We start from the raw sequence: 19,227 nt of genomic DNA, 5'->3' as shown, positions 1-19,227 counted from the left end.
ACCTGTCCGTGGGATTCTCCAGGCAAGCATACTGGAGTGGGTTGCCATGCCCTGGTCCAGGGATTGAACCTGGGTCTCCTGCACTGCAGGTAGGGGAAGCCTGTGTTGATCATAAGGGATTATGATTATAGTGCTGACCTGGAAGTGAAAACACATTGACATAGCTTTTCTAGACGAATGAAGCTTCCTTGGCCTGCCTGCCCTGGGCTTTGAGCTTCCTTCACAACAGTCACAGACAGCAGGTGCCCTTGCTCTTCACTGTCGAGCAGAGGAGGCCGCCCCTCAGAGTGACAGCACTTGGCTTAGTTCCTGTCTCTCAGGTCCTGAGATGTGGTATCTGTGGATTACATGCTAATATGTTTTTTCTTAATCAGTGGATACTAGAAGCATAAACATTTATTGTCCTGCCCAACCGCCATTACAGCACCACCACCACCCTTTACCCTACAGACATCCAGGGGAGCCACGATCCTCTCTTCTAGAAACAGCTAGCACTGCCTGCATAGGTACTGACAAACTGGGTAACAGTACAGACGGTTTCCCGTCTGCCTGCTTTCACTTAGCCTTATGCTTATGATTATCTGTATTTTTGTGTGTCCCTGTCAATCACTCATTCTCATGGTCTCATCGTATTTCCTGGCATGAGGACAGCAAAGCTGATGGCCCATTCAATGGCTGATGGACTTATGCATGGCTTCCAACTGGGGGCCACTTTGAATAGTGGACTAACAACCCTCTACACAAGTCTTTTTGTGGAAACTTTTCATTTCCCTAAGAGTAAACTGCTGGATCATAGGGCAGGTGTATGCCTAACTTTACCAGAAACTATTAAATAGCTTTCCAAAATGGCTGTGCCAATCTATACTTTAACCGTACACAAGGCCTCCCATGGTCACACATCCTGCAAAGAGCTGAAATGTCCTTTTGGTTGCTGTTTAATTTAGCTCTATTAATGGGGCTGTAGATGGCTGGCACTGTGTTTACATCTCTGTGATGACAAGTGGAGATCAGCATCTTCCTAAATTTTTACTGGACATTTAGATTTCATTTTTGACCATTTTTCTACTGGATTATTGTTTTCTCTTATTGATTTGTAGTTCTTCACATATTCACAATATAAATGTCAGATATGTGTACAGGGACCATATTCTTTCTATTCTGTGAGTTGTCCTTTTCAGCTCTTAAGGGTTGTCTTTCAATTTTTATATGATTCAGTATAATCTGCTTTAGTGGTTTTTGTGTCCCTTTCAGACACAACTGAGCGACTGAACTGAAGAAATCTCTGACTCCAAGATCAAGATGTTCTCTTACACCCCTTATCTGAATGCTTTCACTGTTTTACCTTTCAGACAATGGAGTCAATTTTTTATATGACATTAAGTAGGAGTCCAGTTTATATTTTCAATATAGATAACCAACTGACCTAGCACTATTTTTTGGAGATCAGCTTGTATCACTGCATGAAAGTGTCATCATTAGCTGACATTTTGTCCCTTAGTTTTGATTCTAATGACTGTATGGTACTCCCTTGTATACACGTGTCATAAATAACAAACCACTCCCAACCGATTCCCATTTAACCTGTTTTCATGTCTTTGCTATAAACAGTGCTGTACTCAATAATCCTGTCCACATACCATTCCTCACCTGTTTTAGTGTATCTGTAGGACAAACTCACAGAAGTGGAACTGCTAAGTCAAAAAGTGTGTGCAGAGGTTGTACCAGTTTTAATGGGATTTTCAGATCACAGTGAACTGCACACACAGTATTACTATAAAACCCAGCACAGAGAATTCCCTGGCAGTGCAGTGGTTAGGGCTCTGAGTTCTCACTACTGAGGGCCTGAGTTCGATCCCTGGTTGGAGAACTAGAACCCTATAAGTTGCACGGTGTGGCCAGAAAAATAAAGAGAAAAAAGATCCAGCACATTAGAACTTCAGTTATATCAAAGTTGCCAACATTTTTGAGCCCCATGTGTGCTAAGACACTTCAGTCGTGTGTGATCCTTTGCGACCCTGTGTAGCCCGCCAGGTTCCTCTGTCTGTGGGATTCTCCAGGCAAGAAAACTGGAGTAGGTTGCTATTTTCTTCTCCAAGGGATCTTCCTTAGCCAGAGATCGAACTCCTGTCTCCTGCATTGGCAAGCAGATTCTTTACCACTGAACCACCAGGGAAGCCTCAGGAGCCCTTTTATAAAAACAATAAATGTTTATGCTTCTAGTATCCACTGATTAAGAAAAAACATATTAGCATGTAATCCACAGATACCACATCTCAGGACCTGAGAGACAGGAACTAAGCCAAGTGCTGTCACTCTGAGGGGCGGCCTCCTCTGCTCGACAGTGAAGAGCAAGGGCACCTGCTGTCTGTGACTGTTGTGAAGGAAGCTCAAAGCCCAGGGCAGGCAGGCCAAGGAAGCTTCATTCGTCTAGAAAAGCTATGTCAATGTGTTTTCACTTCCAAGTCAGCACTATAATCATAATCCCTTATGATCAACACAGGCTTCCCCTACCTGCAGTGCAGGAGACCCAGGTTCAATCCCTGGACCAGGGCATGGCAACCCACTCCAGTATGCTTGCCTGGAGAATCCCACGGACAGAGGAGCCTGACGGGCTGCAGTCCATGAAGTCCCAAAGAGTCGGACATGACTGAGCAACTGACACTTCACTTATGATCAACACAGGGCTCTCCCTTTCCCCATCAGCACCTTGTAAACTGCATTAACGCTTGTTCCCAAACACAGCTGTAATGTCATCAGAATGTCATGCTACTTTTGAATTTTGTGACTGACATCATGTCAACACCATGGTGACAAGAACCAAAGACACGGGACCCGTTGCCAGCCTGAGACTTGTGACCACCGTGGAAGCCCCAGCATGACTTCCACTTTGCAGGCTCAAACCTCGGAACACACTTCCTTCTCTGAACTCTTCAAAAGGGGAAGGTGGTCGCAAAAGAAACCAACACAATAAACAGACAATCAACTGAAAGGAAGAAAATATTCGCAAATCATACACCTGATCAGGGCGTTAATATTCAAACTAGGTAAAGGACGGATACAACTCAGTATCAAAAGCAAAAGAACCAAACAGTAAGATTGAAATTGGGCAGCTGATCTGAACAGACACTTTCCCAAAGACATACAGATGGCCAAAAGGTACATGAGAAGATGTTCAACATCAGCTGTCATCAGGGAAATGCAAACCAAAACCACAAATGAGAGATAATCGCACACCTGTCAGAAAGGCTCCTATCAAGACAAGAGGTTAAGTGTTAGTGAGGAAACACTTTCTGGAGAAAACAGAACCTTTGTGCGCTGTTGGTGGGAATGTAATCTGGTACAGCCACCAAGGAAAACTACTACAAACATTCCTCAAAAAATCAAAAATAGGACTATCATATGATCAACCACAAAGAATTGATGCGTCTGAACAGTGCTGTTGGAGAAGACTCTTGAGAGTCCCTTGGACTGCAAGGAGATTCAAGCAGTCAATTCTAAGGAAATCAGTCCTGAATATCCTTTGGAAGGCTTGATGCTGAAGCTGAAACTCCAACACTTTGGCCACCTGATGCAAAGAACAGATTCATTGGCAAAGACCCTGATGCTGGGAAAGACTGAAGGCGGGAGGAGAAGGGGACGACAGAGGATGAGATGGTTGGATGGCATCACCAACATGATGGACATGAGTTTGAGTAGACTCCAGGAGTTGGTGACAGACAGGGAAGGTTGGTGTGCTGCAGTCCATGGGTTCGCAAAGAGTCGGACACAACTGAGCGACTGAACTGATGATCAAGCAATCCCACTTCTGGGCATCTGCCTGAAGGAAACAAAAACACTAACAGAAAAAGATGGAATAGCCATTGAAAAAAAATACACACAAGGAAATCCTGTCATTTGCAATGACATGAATGGACCTGGAGGGCATTATGCTAAGTGAAATAGAGAGAGAAAGACAAATACTCTCTCTATGATATTGTTTATGAATGGAATCTAAAAACAGCAATATAAATACAGAGAACAGACTGGTGGCTCCCAGAGGCGGGGGTTGGCCAGGGTTGGCGGAGGCTGGTGAAGGTGGTCAAAGATCCACACTTCCAGTTATAAGACAAATAAGTCCTGGGGATGTGATGTACAGCATGGTGACTAGTTAATAACACTGTATTGTATATTTGAAAAATGCTGAGAGTATATTTTTAAACTTCTTATCAGAAAGAAACAGGGACTTCCTTAGTGGTCCAGTGGTTTAAGAATCCACCTTGCAATGAATGAGATAAGGGTTCGATCCCTGGTTGGGCAGGTAAGATCCTACATACCGTGGGGCAACTAAACCCACATGCCACAGCTGGAGAGCCTGGGCGCCACAACGAAAGATCCTGAATGCCACAACTATGACCCAATGCAGCCAAATAAATAAATACTAAATAAAAGAAATAAACTTGTAACTCTGTGGGGTGACTGATGCTAACCAGACTTACAGTAGTGTTCATTTCACAATACATACGAATACAAAGGGCTTCCCAGGTGGCGCTAGTGGTAAAGAATCTGCCTGCTAATGCAAGAGATGCAAGTTCGATCCCTGAGTCGGGAAGATCCCCTGGAGTAAGAAATGGCACCCCACTCTCGTATTCTTGCCTAGAAAATTCCATGGACTGAGGAGCCTGATGGATTACAGCCCATGGGGTTGCAAAAAGTCAGACATGACTGAGCACACACAGAGACAAATATCTAATCATTATATTCTACCCGTTAAACAGAATTATATGTCAATTATATCGCAATAAAAAAAGTGGGGGGGGATGATTTAATAGCTGGATCTTATTTACAACAAAACCTCCACCTAGAAAAAACCCAGGGATTACACAGCCTTCTTCCTGTGTGGAGAGAACTTACTCTTTCAGACCCCTTAAGTATACATGATAAAAAGGAACCTGCTTCCTCCAGAGTTATGAAGAAAAAGGAAGCAGCTAGAAGACAAGTTAAGACAAGCAAGACATCTGCTACTGGCTTTGGGATTTGGGTGAAGTCATTTCATGCCTCTGGGGCATATTTTTCCAATAAAATGAGGTGTTAGCCAAGAGGTAATACACACAGAATCTAGCCCCGAATAGTTTATGATCCTATACACAAAAGCGCAAACCAATTAGATTTCTATGACTGAGACTTATGACTTACTCTAATAACTGGTTTCTGACAGGAAGGCTGGGGAGTCACAGTCCTCTGGTTCCAGGATCACAGGAAGTAGAGTATCCTGCCCCAGGTACACAAGTAACAAGCCAGTCAGAGGGATGCATTCACTTTGACTGAGTCAGCAAAGAGCTATTTGCAAGAGGGAATAACCTCTGCTGCAATTTCCTTTCCTCAAGTTTATTTTTAATTTTTATTGAAATAATAGTTGATTTACAATGTTGTGTTAGTTTCAGGTATCAAGGGATCCAGTAATACACATGTATATTTTTACATTCTCTCCCACTGATTCTTGAGAGTCCCCTGGACTGTTGCAAAGAGATCAAGCCAGTCGATCCTAAAGGAAATCAACCCTGACTATTCATTGGAAAGATTGACGCTGAAGCTCCAATACTACGGCCACCTGAAGTGAAGAGCCGACTCACTGGAAAAGATGCTGATGCTGGGAAAGACTGAAGGGAACAGGAGAAGGGGGCAACAGAAGATGAGATGGTTGGATAACACTGCTGTCTCAATGCACATCATTTTGTGTCCCACAGACATCAGTCTGAGATAGTGGAAGACAGAGGAGCCTGGCATGCTGCAGGCCATGGGTCCGAAGAGAGTCAGACGTGATTTACTGACTGAAAAACTATTACTGGCTGTTACAAGATACTGAGTATAGTTGCCTGTGTTATACAGTATCAAGTTGTTTTAAAAGACAACAGTAAATGACCAAGATTCTCAGGGGGTATCCTGGGGGTCCAACTACTTCACCTGATGTGGACTGTCGCATGGGGAATGAACACGTAAGGGAAGATGGCACAATCTGGAAAAGTGGATCCGTTTGAACAACCGCAGCTTTGCGATGACACAGAGGTTTGTGAAAAGACAAAGATCACTTTTGTCTCTGGCTTAGGAACCAGCTGCCAGCAATTCAGACAATCGTCTGAGTGAGCTGACGGCCGGCCCAGGCTCCGAGAGGACATGGCCTGGACATCACTTGGAAAAATTAAATTAACACAAGCACCCTCTGCTTTTCCTCACCCAAATCTCTGTCTCAAAAGTATTCTCAGCTTTACCTCAAAAGCACTATTTTAAGCTTAAAAATACAACCCCATTACTCAGGCTGTATCCTGGAAGCTACTTATCAACCAAGGTCAAAGGACTCCTGAAGGATTTATAATAGACTTTAATGTCCGCACACAGCAGACATTTCATGGGTGATTCACCTACTTGATGAGGGAGAAACTGTTTTTTCCTTGTTTGGAATATTTAGTGAAAAACAAACTACATGACCGTAGTCAAGTTCTCGGGCCAGAGATCAGGGTCAAATTCTATTACATATAGAACAGACCAACACTCTATAATTCTATTACAACTCATTTCAAAGAACTGAAATGACTTATAAGAGATTTTGACCCGTATTCCTCTTCTTATTCTTTTGAGAGTACTAAAATATTTCACATATGTAAAGTTATTGTGTTATTACATTGGGTATTGCTGGGAAATAACCAGAAGCTGGAAAATGTTTCCTTTATGGAAAAAAAATCCTAAAGAAAGGCAATGCCAAAGCATGCTCAAACCATTGCACAATTGCACTCATCTCACACACACTAGCAAAGTAATGCTCAAAATTCTCCAAGCCAGGCTTCAACAGTACATGAACCGTGAACTTCCAGATGTTCAAGCTGGTTTTAGAAAAGGCAGAGGAACCAGAGATCAAATTGCCAACATCCACTGGATCATAGAAAAAGCAAGAGAGTTCCAGAAAAACATCTACTTCTGCTTTATTAACTTTGCCAAAGCCTTTGACTGTGTGGATCACAACAAACTGTGGAAATTTCTTCAAGAGATGAGAATACCAGACCACTTGACCTCCCTCCTGAGAAAGCTGTATGCAGGTCAAGAAGCAACAGTTAGGACATAGAGCAACAGACAGGTTCCAAATGGGGAAAGGAGTACATCAAGGCTGTATAATGTTACCCTGCTTATTTCACTTATATGCAGAGTACATCATGCGAAATTGCTGGGCTGGATGAAGCACAAGCTGGAATCAAGATTGCTGGGAGAAATATCAATAACCTCAGATACACAGATGATACCACCCTTATAGCATAAAGTAAAGAACTAAAGAACCTCTTGATGAAAGTGAAAGAGGAGAGTGAAAAAGGTGGCTTAAAACTCTATATTCAGAAAACCAAGATCATGGCATCCAGTCCTATCACTTCATGGCAAATAGATGGGGAAACAATGGAAACCGTGACAAACTATTTTTTTGGGCTCCAAAATCAATGCAGATGGGTGACTGCAGCCATGAAATTAAAAGATGTTTGCTCCTTGGAAGAAAAGCTATGACCGACATAAACAGCACATTAAAAAGCAGAGACATTACTTTGCCAATAAAGGTCTGTCTAGTCAAAGCTATTGCTTTTCCAGTAGTCATGTATGGATGTGAGAGCAAGACTATAAAGAAAGCTGAGCACTGAAGAACTGATGCTTTTGAACTGTGTTGTTGGAGAAAACTCTTGAGAGTCCCTTGGACTGCAAGGAGATCCAACCAGTCCATCCTAAAGAAAATCAGTCCTGAATATTCACTGGAAGGGCTGATGCTGAAATTCCAATATTCTGGCCACCTGATGTGAAGAACTGACTCCTTGGAAAAGACCCTGATGCCGCAAAGGTTGAAGGCAGGAGGAGAAGGGGACGACAGAGAATGAGATGGTTGGATGTCATCACCGACTAGATGGACATGAGTTTGAGCAAGGTCCAGGAGTTGGTGAAGGACAGGGAAGCCTGGTGTGCTGCTGTCCATAGGGTCTCAAAGAATCACACACTGCTAAGCGACTGAACTGAACTGAAGGAAAAAAATCATCGTGGTGAGATCTAATTCTCAAACCCCACTGGTTTATCTCAGAAAATTGAGATGAGAAATAAGCACAGATGAGGTTTCAGCAAAGATGATGGCAGAAATGGATGGCTACAAAAAGCTTTCTGTAAATTTGGACAAACGGAATTTTGAGTAACTACCACCTATGCCTCAAAGCCCCTTACCAGTACTCTAAATTACTCTTCTTCTCCAGGTTACTTGTGATCACATCTTGCTTAATTACCCTGCGTATAGTGTAGATGCGCTTTATCCTTCAGGGTAATGGGAAGTAACGATGAATCTGAATGCCTCGTTCCTTCCATTAGACTGCACCTTTGTTCCTCCCCAACTCGCGCTCAACACGGCATGCATCCTCTGAGTCAGAACCTCCTAAACTCTCCTCACCACTGTGGTCAAGCCTTTTCTTTCCATTAAACCAATCCTACAACATATCTTCCTCTAGGAAGCCTCGACAAATAATGCAGGAAAAAAAAAGGGGGGTAGCAGCAAATTTCCATGGTTCCCTTCCCAAGACTACATCACTGAGGATTTCAATTCCTTTCCAATCCCACGATGTTCACAAGACCCTCTGCTAAAACAATTATTAATTCTATTCATCTCTTCTTTAAATGTTCCTTTTCTTACTGCTTTTGACTGTATCTCACGGGAAGTGCATCACGGGCAAAATATTTCATTATGTGGAGGGAAATTCCCTCTCCAGCACAGGAGACAAATTTAGGTAGATAAGGGCCTTCATTTATTCCTTCCTCATTTATTTACTGAGCGCTGGTCACAAGCCAGGAGCCACGGAGTGGTAGGGGAACACTTGATGAAAAAGATAAAAGTTCTTGTTCTTGTAACTCTACATTCCAGTATGGGAGACAGACAGCAAACACAAATGGGACAGTTAGGGAAAAGGAGAGCCACTGAGAGGCACAGCAAGCAAGGTGGGCAAAGCCAGCAGTGTCCTTAGCTAGGGTTCGCAGAAAACTCAAAGGAGGGATTATTCCAACAGACAAACAATACAGGAATGTGATTCCATTTTTTTAAAAAATTTTTTGGCCAAACTGCATGTGGGATCTTAGTTCCCGGAGCAGGGCTCAAACCTGCATAACCTGCACTGGAAGTCCAAAGTCTTAACTGCTCAACTGACAGAGAAGTCCCATGATTCCATTTTTAATTCTCCTTTTATCCAACTAACTACACTTGATCCTCACTATTCACAGATTCTACGGTATTTGTGAATTCTCCCACTCACTAAAATTCACTCGTAACCACCAAATCAACGTTCCTAGTGCTTCTGAGGTCATTCTCAGTCTTATGCAGAGAAGCAAAGTATGACACGCAAGTTCCCATTTAAGGTCAGACAAGGTGACACTCCGCTTGGTTTCAGTTCTCATACTGTAAACCAGAGTCCTTCTTACAGTCTTAACTTCAGTGCTGTGTCTTTCTTATTTTCTGCTTTTTGTTAATGATTTTGCTATTTAAATGGTCCCCAAGCATACTGCTGAAGTGCTGTTTCGTGTTCCCAAGTCCAAAAAAGGCTATGACTTGCCTTCTGGAGAAAACATTATGCATGTGTTAGATACACTTCCTTCAGGCTTGAGTTTATATCAGGTGTTGTGGCCACGAGTTCAATGTTAGTACATCAGTGATGTACACTAAATAAGGTCTTTAAGCCTTAAACAGAAACACACATGCATAAGGACAGGGATCAGCTCAGTTGATAAACATGTGACCAGAGGCTCACAGGAACCCAACCTGGTATTTCCCCTAGGAACAATGGCTCAATATTCACTAAGTCAGTGTTCTCAGTGACTTTATACCACACTAACTACCTGTGTGGATCACAATAAACTGGAAAATTCTGAAAGAGATGGCAATACCAGACCACCTGACCTGCCTCTTGAGAAATCTGTATGCAGGTGAGGAAGCAACAGTTAGAACTGGACATGGAACAACACACTGGTTCCAAATAAGAAAAGGAGTACGTCAAGGCTGTATATTGTCACCCTGCTTATTTAACTTCTATGCAGAGTACATCATCTGAATGTACTCAACATTCAGAAAACGAAGATCATGGCATCTGGTCCCATCACTTCATGGCAAATAGGTGGGGAAACAGTGTCATCAGTGTCACTGCAGATGGTGATTGCAGCCATGAAATTAAAAGACGCTAACTCCTTGGAAGAAAAGGTATGACCAACCTAGATAGCATATTCAAAAGCAGAGACATTACTTTGCCGACTAAGGTCCATCAAGGCTATGGTTTTTCCAGTAGTCATGTATGGATGTGAGAGTTAGACTGTGAAGAAAGCTGAGTGCCGAAGAATTGATGCTTTTGAACTGTGGTGTTGGAGAAGACTCTTGAGAGTCCCTTGGACTGCAAGGAGATCCAACCAGTCCATTCTGAAGATCAGCCCTGGGATTTCTTTGGAAGGAATGATGCTAAAACTGAAACTCCAGTACCTTGGCCACCTCATGAGAAGAGTTGACTCATTGGAAAAGACTCTGATGCTGGGAGGGATTGGGGGCAGGAGGAGGAGGGGACGACAGAGGATGAGATGGCTCGATGGCATCACTGACTCGATGGACGTGAGTCTGAGTGAACTCCGGGAGTTGGTGATGGACAGGGGGGCTTGGTGTGCTGCGATTCATGGGGTCGCAATGAGTCGGACACGACTGAACAACTGAACTGAACTACCGAAAGTGAGAATTCACAATAGATGGATGACGGCAGAGAAAGCTTCAGTGAGGGCACCAGCCTCCTTCCTCTTTAATAGAGAAAGTGGTCTGACAGGCAACAGCATGGAGCCAGAATTCAGTTCACTGCTGTTTTATCGTTGTTGTCTTTAATTTTAAGGTTGCCTCTTTCCAAAGCAAGTGATGCTGGTTCTCATTTAATGGTGGGAATGTATGGCTTTTTCTTTCTTTTTTTTTTTTTTTAGATATTATTTTTTTTTAATTTAAAAATCTTTAATTCTTACATGTGTTCCCAAACATGAACCCCCCTCCCACCTCCCTTCCCATAACATCTCTGTGGGTCATCCCCATGCACCAGCCCCAAGCATGTTGTATCCTGCGTCAGACATAGACTGGCGATTCAATTCTTACATGATAGTATACATGATAGAATGCCATTCTCCAAAATCATCCCACCCTCTCCCTCTCCCTCTGAGTCCACAAGTCCGTTATACACAGCTGTGTCTTTTTTCCTGTCTTGCATACAGGGTCGTCATTGCCATCTTTCTAAATTCCATATATATGTGTTAGTATACTGTATTGGTGTTTTTCTTTCTGGCTTACTTCACTCTGTATAATAGGCTCCAGTTTCATCCATCTCATCAGAACTGATTCAAATGAATTCTTTTTAACGGCTGAGTAATACTCCATTGTGTACATGTACCACAGCTTTCTTATCCATTCATCTGCTGATGGACATCTAGGTTGCTTCCATGTCCTGGCTATTATAAACAGTGCTGCGATGAACATTGGGGTACATGTGTTTCTTTCAATTCTGGTTTCCTTGGTGTGTATGCCCAGCAGTGGGATTGCTGGGTCATAAGATAGTTCTATTTGCAATTTTTTAAGGAATCTCCACACTGTTCTCCATAGTGGCTGTACTAGTTTGCATTCCCACCAACAGTGTAGGAGGGTTCCCTTTTCTCCACACCCTCTCCAGCATTTATTGCTTGCAGAGTTTTGGATCGCAGCCATTCTGACTGGTGTGAAGTGGTACCTCATTGTGGTTTTGATTTGCATTTCTCTGATAATGAGTGATATGGAGCATCTTTTCATGTGTTTGTTAGCCATCCATATGTCTTCTTTGGAGAAATGTCTATTTAGTTCTTTGGCCCATCTTTTGATTGGGTCGTTTATTTTTCTGGAATTGAGCTGCATAAGTTGCTTGTATATTTTTGAGATTAGTTGTTTGTCAGTTGCTTCATTTGCTATTATTTTCTCCCATTCAGAAGGTTGCCTTTTCACCTTGCTTATATTTTCCTTTGTTGTGCAGAAGCTTTTAATTTTAATTAGATCCCATTTGTTTATTTTTGCTTTTATTTCCAGAATTCTGGGAGGTGGATCATAGAGGATCCTGCTGTGATTTATGTCTGAATCTAAAGACCTATATATAGAAAACTATAAAACACTGATGAAAGAAATCAAAGAGGACACTAATAGATGGAGAAATATACCATGTTCATGGGTCGGAAGAATCAATATAGTGAAAATGAGTATACTACCCAAAGCAATTTACAAATTCAACGCAATCCCTATCAAGCTACCACCCATATTTTTCACAGAACTAGAACAAATAATTTCAAGATTTGTATGGAAATACAAAAAACCTCGAATTGCCAAAGCAATCTTGAGAAAGAAGAATGGAACTGGAGGAATCAACTTGCCTGACTTCAGGCTCTACTACAAAGCCACAGTCATCAAAACAGTATGGTACTGGCACAAAGACAGATATATAGATCAATGGAACAAAATAGAAAGCCCAGAGATAAATCCACACACATATGGACACCTTATCTTTGACAAAGGAGGCAAGAATATACAATGGAGTAAAGACAATCTCTTTAACAAGTGGTGCTGGGAAAACTGGTCAACCACTTGTAAAAGAATGAAACTAGATCACTTTCTAACACCGCACACAAAAATAAACTCAAAATGGATTAAAGATCTAAATGTAAGACCAGAAACTATAAAACTGCTAGAGGAGAACATAGGTATGGCTTTTTCAGTCATTGTTTTAAGTAAAAACCAAAAAAGTAGGCAACATGAAGAAAAGATTGAGTAAAAAATAACTTACTTGTGGAATCTGAAAAAATGATAGAAATGAAATTATTTTCAAAACAAACAGACTGACAGAAAATAAACTCATGATTACAAAGAGGAAAATTAGGGGGAAGGGATAAATTAGGAGTCTGGGATTAACATATACACACTAATATATATAAAATAGGCTTCCCTGGTGGCTCAGCAGTGCCAGGAGCTCCTGCAATGCCAGGAGCTGTAGGAGACAAGGGTTTGATCCCTGGATCAGGAAGATCCCCTGGAGAAGGAAATGGCAACACACTCCAGTATTCTTGCCTGGAGAATCCCATGGACAGAGGAGCCTGGCAGGCTACAGTCCACAGGGTCACAAAAAAGTAGGATGCAACTTAGAGATCAAACAAATATATACTAATAAAATAGATGATCAACAAGGACCTACTGTATAGTACAGGAATTCTACTCAAGATTCTGTAATAACCTGTATGGGAAAACAATCCGAAAAAGAATGGATTTATGTACATATGACTAAATCATCTTGCTTGTATTTGTGAAACTAACACAATATTGGAAATCAACTGTACTCCAATATAAGATAAAAATTAAATTAAAAAAAAATTCAATGGGGAAGAAAGAGATGGTTCATTCAAAAGTAATAGTCTGCAAAAGTGGGTACACAAGATAGTCCTTTGGGACTCAAGAATAAAGTATCAGAACTTTTATTTGTATTTTTAATCTTTAAAAAAATAAAGAAATTAAGCTCTAATATTTATGAACAACAACAAAACGGAGATGGCAAATGGGTAAAGCAGAGGCATGAGGTACTCAAGGGTACCTGGTGTAAAAATGAGTAGATACAGAGAAACCTCAATTAAAACAGAGTCTTGAGGCCAGAAGTGGGAGCCTTCAGAGAGCAGAGCCCATTGGGAATAAAGACTTCCTCTTCTCACCTGGCAAGAGCTCAGCCAATGAAAATCCAGTGTACTTCAAACTCTTCATTCCTCTGATGGACTCTGTTTATTACAGCCCTGCCAACTTCCTTTTCTATAAAAGGGCTCTCTCCTGGTTGCAGGGATCCGCATGTGGCTTGCAGATCTGCCCCCCCCAACCCCACCCCACCCCACACCCCCTAAGGATTTGCTGATTCTGAATAAATCTATTTTTTTGCTGGAAAACTAACCGGCAGTCCACTTGTTTCAGGTCAACAGAGGACACAGCAGAGATCAAGGTGATGGATGAACAACTGTTGGGAAATGCATATGGAGTAGAGTTTGGGCCTAGGAGTGAAATTATGTGGACGTGGGTAAATAATTTATCCTGCATAAACCTCAGTTTTCTTACCTGGAAAAGGAGACAATATGAGAATGAGAGCATTATCTCAATGATTTAATGAAATAATGTGTAAAGCAGCAGTCTTGAGAGTTTTTAGTCTTAGAATCCCTATGATGCTCTTGTAAGTTATTGAGATGGGATTTCCCTGGCAGTCCAGTGGTCAGGACTTCACGCTTCCACCGCAGGGGCCATGGATTTGATCCCTAGTCGGAACTAAGATCCTGCATGCCACACTGCAGGGCCAAAAACAATTAAGAAGGAAAAAGAAAATATCTGTTAAGAAAAAGTTACTGAGAATTCTAAAGAGCTTTTGCTTATGTGGGTTACATCTATCACGATTCAGTATATTAGAAATTCAAGATGAGGCATTTAAAAAAACACTTATTAACTAAAGTAACCATAATAAACCCAATTGTTGTTTAGTGGCTAAGTCGTGGTCCAACTCTTTTGGGACCCCGTGAACTATAGCCCTTCAGGCTCCTCTGTTCATGGGATTTTCCAGGCAAGAACACTGGAGTGGGTTGCCATTTCATTCTCCAGAGGATCTTCCCAACACAGGGTTCAAACCTGGGTCTCCTGCATTGGCAGGCAAATTCTTTACCACTGAGCCACCAAGAAGTCACAATAAACCCAACAGATGCTAGCCAAGTATTTTTTAAGATCAAGCATGGCTCAGACGTTAAAGAATCTGCCCGCAATGCAGGAGACCGGGTTTGATTTCTGGGTCGGGAAGATGCCCTAGAGGAGGAAATGGCAACCCACTCGTCTTCTTGCCTGCAGAATTCCACGGATAGAGGAGCTTGGAGGGCTACAGCCATGGGGTTGCAAAGAGTTGGACACGACTGAGTGAGACTAACAAACACACTTTTCCAAACAAAAACACTTAGAAGAGTGGCACTGCCTTGCATATTTGTAAACCTCTAACATGTGGCTTCACAAAAGGCCTTTGGACTCTCACACCTGCCTCTGCATTCAATCTGATGTAGTATCACATTCGATGTAGCCTCTGGGAAACTATACTGTGTACTCATGACAGAACAGAGTGAAGACAGGCCAATAACATCTTACTATTATTACCAGGAAAAGTTTTAATCTCATGGGCCATCTGAAAGTGTCTCCAAGACCTCCATAGGTACCTGGGACACACTGAAACAAAGGGTTTAGAGCAGTGCCTGTCACGAGGTAAATCCATAATAAACATTAATTCTCTATTCCTTTTATTCTCAGCCTCAGTGTTCTTAGAACATGAATGCATTAGAGTGAGGCCTTCTTCAGTTCACTACAACTGTATAATACCTAGCTTGGTCATGTAACTAATAGGCTCTATAATTTACTAGCTGTGTGATCTTCATCTTAATCTGTGTTCAAATTCAAGGATCCATGGGCTTGAAAAAGGGTAAAAAAATTACATATCTGTTCTCTGACACTCAGTTACTGCTTTGATGACCAGAGGCAATAAACCACAAGTGTACCAGAGATGCTGGCCTCAATTGAAATCACAGGTGTTCTACATACAAAACAGACAACCAGCAAGGGCCTACCATACAGCACAGAGAACTACATTCAATATCTTGTAATAATTTATAATGGAAAAGAATCTGAAAAAGAACAGATCTATATACACATATAACAATCACTTTGCTGTACACCTGGAACTAACACAATACTGCAAATCAGCTATACTTCAAAAACAAATTCAATAAAAGAAATCACAGGTGATTAAACGGCATATTATGGTTACTACAGATATCTTGAAAAACTGTACATGCTCATCACTATTTCAAAATAGTTATGTGTTAATAAAGAAGCACAGGTGACTTCCCAACTGGTCCAGTGGTTAGCACTTCATCATCTAATGCAGAGGGGTGCAGGATTGATCCCTGGTTGGGGAACTAAGATCCCACATGTCTCACCACCAAAAAACAAAGCACAGAACAGAAGCAATATTGTAAAATACACCATAAAAACTTTAGTTTTTTTTTAAAGCACATATATTACAATAACAAATTTTGAAAACTATCTTGACAGCTGTATTCAATACAAGTGGCTTGTTTTCAATCTTTTATACTTGACTGTATGGAATTAAAAACCTTGTTGCAAGAAAGGGGACCACTTTGTTCCAAGAAAGGGGCCAAAGCTGTTCATGCAACCAAACAGGTGGGAACTATCTATTTTAAGCAGTTCACTAATTACTCTTTGAGACCAAGTTCCATCACTCCAGGTAGAGTCTACGGAACACGATGCCCGTGGTGAGGACAAACTGAAGACCCACAGCACACCTAAGTGCGTTAACAGAGCACTACAAGAATCCAGTTTGTTTTTACACTAACATTTGAGAATCTACAAAGTTAAATGCTTTTAGACTAACTAGGCCTAGAACAACAGAACTGTTGCAAAGTTAAAAGTGAAGCACATATTCCCCCAAAGTACCCTTTATCAAGTTTTAAAAACACAGGGGACAAATTCTAACAAACAATAATGAATAATTTTGCAAAGACTCTGTCATCAACATAATTTGGGTCTATCGTTGAACAGACTGAAGCAATGTTTTGATAATCAGAAGACTAACCTGGACATGTATCACTAAGGTTTGCTTAACATCAAAGTCAAAGTGTTTGACCCTCAAGTCCTAAAACAGAAAAAAATGAAAGAAAAAGGAAGAAAAAGAAAACAAGGAAGAAAAAAGGAGAAAGAAAAGCATTTTCCATGGCTGTGGGGCAGCCATTAATCCAACCAGCTAATTTTTCCCAATCACATTTAAGCAAGTCCATCTATTCCATGCTTGCTTTCTCAGCAGCATATCATTTTTACTTGCAAAGATAAAGACAAACTTAAGGGTCTCGCTTCATCTAACAGAACAAGGTAAAAGTCATACTAGAGTGAATGAGATGTTAAAACCTAAGAGGGGAAAAAAAAAACTGCACTAAATTATAGAAATCAGGTTGGTGCCTTAGAATGTCACACCAACGCCAAGGACAAGCAGTTACTGAATGCATGCTCTCTACCCGTATACCTCTAGTCCCAAGGATGCAATACCATAACCTTCTGATTCACTGAACCAAAGGTTAAGTAATAAAATGTAGGAATGTTGAGGAAGCAGCGTACCCTGGGTGAAAGGCCAGATTATGGGATTCAGAGGTGGAAGTGCACTCGGAACAGGGGACACGCATAGGAGCGAAGAGTCCCAGAGGAGGGACTCTCCGTGTACAGCACGAGAGAGAGAAGGGCAGCGTCTGCGTTAGAGGGTTGATGAGAGAAGCGGTGAGAGAGATGCTTTATGAAAATATACTGAGCTGGAGTCTTAAAACCTTGAAAACTGGGCTCGGTTTAGACTTTACCCTGCTGGCCAAGGAAGGCTTCCCAGCAGGGAGCTAGCATGATCACCATGTGTCTTGGGAATAAACAATGGACACTGATCCCATAAGCTCATCTGTCCTAACAGTGGGCCTTTTTGTCAAACCCAGATTCATCACAATCTATTGTGTCCGCAACTCTGGTCAAAGTTATGTGGCAGCCTGAATGGGAGGGGAGTTTGGGGCAGAATGGATACAGGTACATACATGGTTGAGTCCCTTTGCTGTCCACCTGAAAACTATCACAAACACTGTTAATCACCTAAACTCCAATACAAAATTAAAAGTTTTGTGTGGTTTTTTTTGAAGTATCCATCGTGTCTAGTGAAATAAATTTTCTAAATGATACTCTGGGGCAATTTTGCCGCTACCTATACCTTTGAAATGTAATTCAATTTTCTTGACTGATGATAAAAATTAAAAAGAGAAAATACCACTCTTGTTACTATAACTATGGAAATAAAACCCATGTTTTTAGGATATGTTTGCCTTAACTATGCCAAAGTCAGAACACTTTTGGAGAGAGTTTCTCCTATTAAACAAAATTAGAATTGATCATTTTTTGTGAGAAGTATTGACTAGGCATTGCTAAATATACTTGCATCTAGGAGTTAGTACCCAGTTAACACAAATAAAGAAACTAGCTCCATCTGACTTCCAGAATTATTGGCTACTTACTAACTGGCACCTGAAAGCTCATGACCAAAGTATGAAGCAGAACTACAATCACAGAAGAGTGCAAGGATTCTCAAAGAAATTTAAAGGAAAAAGTTTTTGCAAAGGAAAAACAAGGAATCCTGTGCATATTATTGTATACACACACATATAAATATATACACGAGGATCACCATCTCAAAGTAATAAAATGAAAGAGTTGGTTTGTTTCTTTGTAACTGAATCAAGTCTTCCCAGTTGAAAAGCCCCTAGAGATCTCTCACTGAAACTGACAAAGCCGTCAGAAAACACAGAATAGGTTCCTCCCACTAAAGTGAGGGGGTAAAAAAATGCGGGCGAGATGGTAGTTAAGCCGAAGACTTACAAATATGCCCAATGAACGACCCTGAAAGGAAGTGATAAAATTCTCAACTGTGTTTATACTAGGGAATCGCACCCAAGCCTAAAGCCACTTTAATCGCCCCACTAACAGCAGAAGTCTTTCCACAAGACCTAAGCAACCTCACTCCTCGATAAAAAGTGGAAAGACCAAGAGTTTTCACCTGGGTTAAAGCCCCGCTCAACCACCGTTTCGGATCGAAAACTAACACGAAAGCAACCTCCTGCACATCCTGCCTGCCCTTCCAGCACCGCTGTTCGAAACGGCCAAGTGCCTAGCACAGGACCTGTCACAGTGTTCTTAGTAAAATGTCCTTGTCTTATCCCACGGCGGAATGGGAATTCAGAAGGCAGTCGGAGACCCTCTCCACTCACGCTCGGGTAGAGGACGACAGTCCGCACCAGCAGCCCCGGGGGCCAGCCACCCCCGCTCCCATACCACACACTTCCTGCCGCTTCCATCACCTCCACACCACAGCTTGAGTGTCCTGACCAGTTTACAACTGCTACAGGGATCCAAGTGCCTGGGAGGAGTTGGGAGAGGATGGCTCCCTACCGCCCCCCCCCCCCCGCAACAGCCCCCCACAAACTCTTCACTTGGGGCCGCAGGGAGTACCTAAGAGCAAAGGCAGGAAGCGCTGGGGCAGCCCGCAGACTTCGCGTTCCACGGGCCTCGGC

At 42.0% G+C, this 19,227-nt stretch overlaps 1 protein-coding gene across 1 annotated transcript in view; it reads right to left on the bottom strand.

Annotated features, from left to right (window-relative positions):
• The window catches only part of DOCK5 (dedicator of cytokinesis 5), a 278,523-nt gene extending 259,512 nt beyond the window's left edge, over window positions 1–19,011 (bottom strand). The window contains exons 1-2 of the mRNA XM_068973628.1: window positions 18,925–19,011; window positions 16,713–16,772 (exon numbers count right to left, since the gene is read on the bottom strand). Of these exons, the coding sequence (XP_068829729.1) occupies window positions 16,713–16,772; window positions 18,925–19,011 (147 nt within the window). The remainder of the gene's footprint in view (window positions 1–16,712; window positions 16,773–18,924) is intronic.
• Window positions 19,012–19,227: the final 216 nt, after the last annotated feature.

This window comes from Capricornis sumatraensis, chromosome 6 (genome assembly GCF_032405125.1).
Source record: "Capricornis sumatraensis isolate serow.1 chromosome 6, serow.2, whole genome shotgun sequence".
Classification (NCBI taxonomy): domain Eukaryota; kingdom Metazoa; phylum Chordata; class Mammalia; order Artiodactyla; family Bovidae; genus Capricornis; species Capricornis sumatraensis.
The sequence above is the reverse complement of the archived record's forward strand: the minus strand, read 5'-3'. Positions and strand labels throughout refer to the sequence as shown.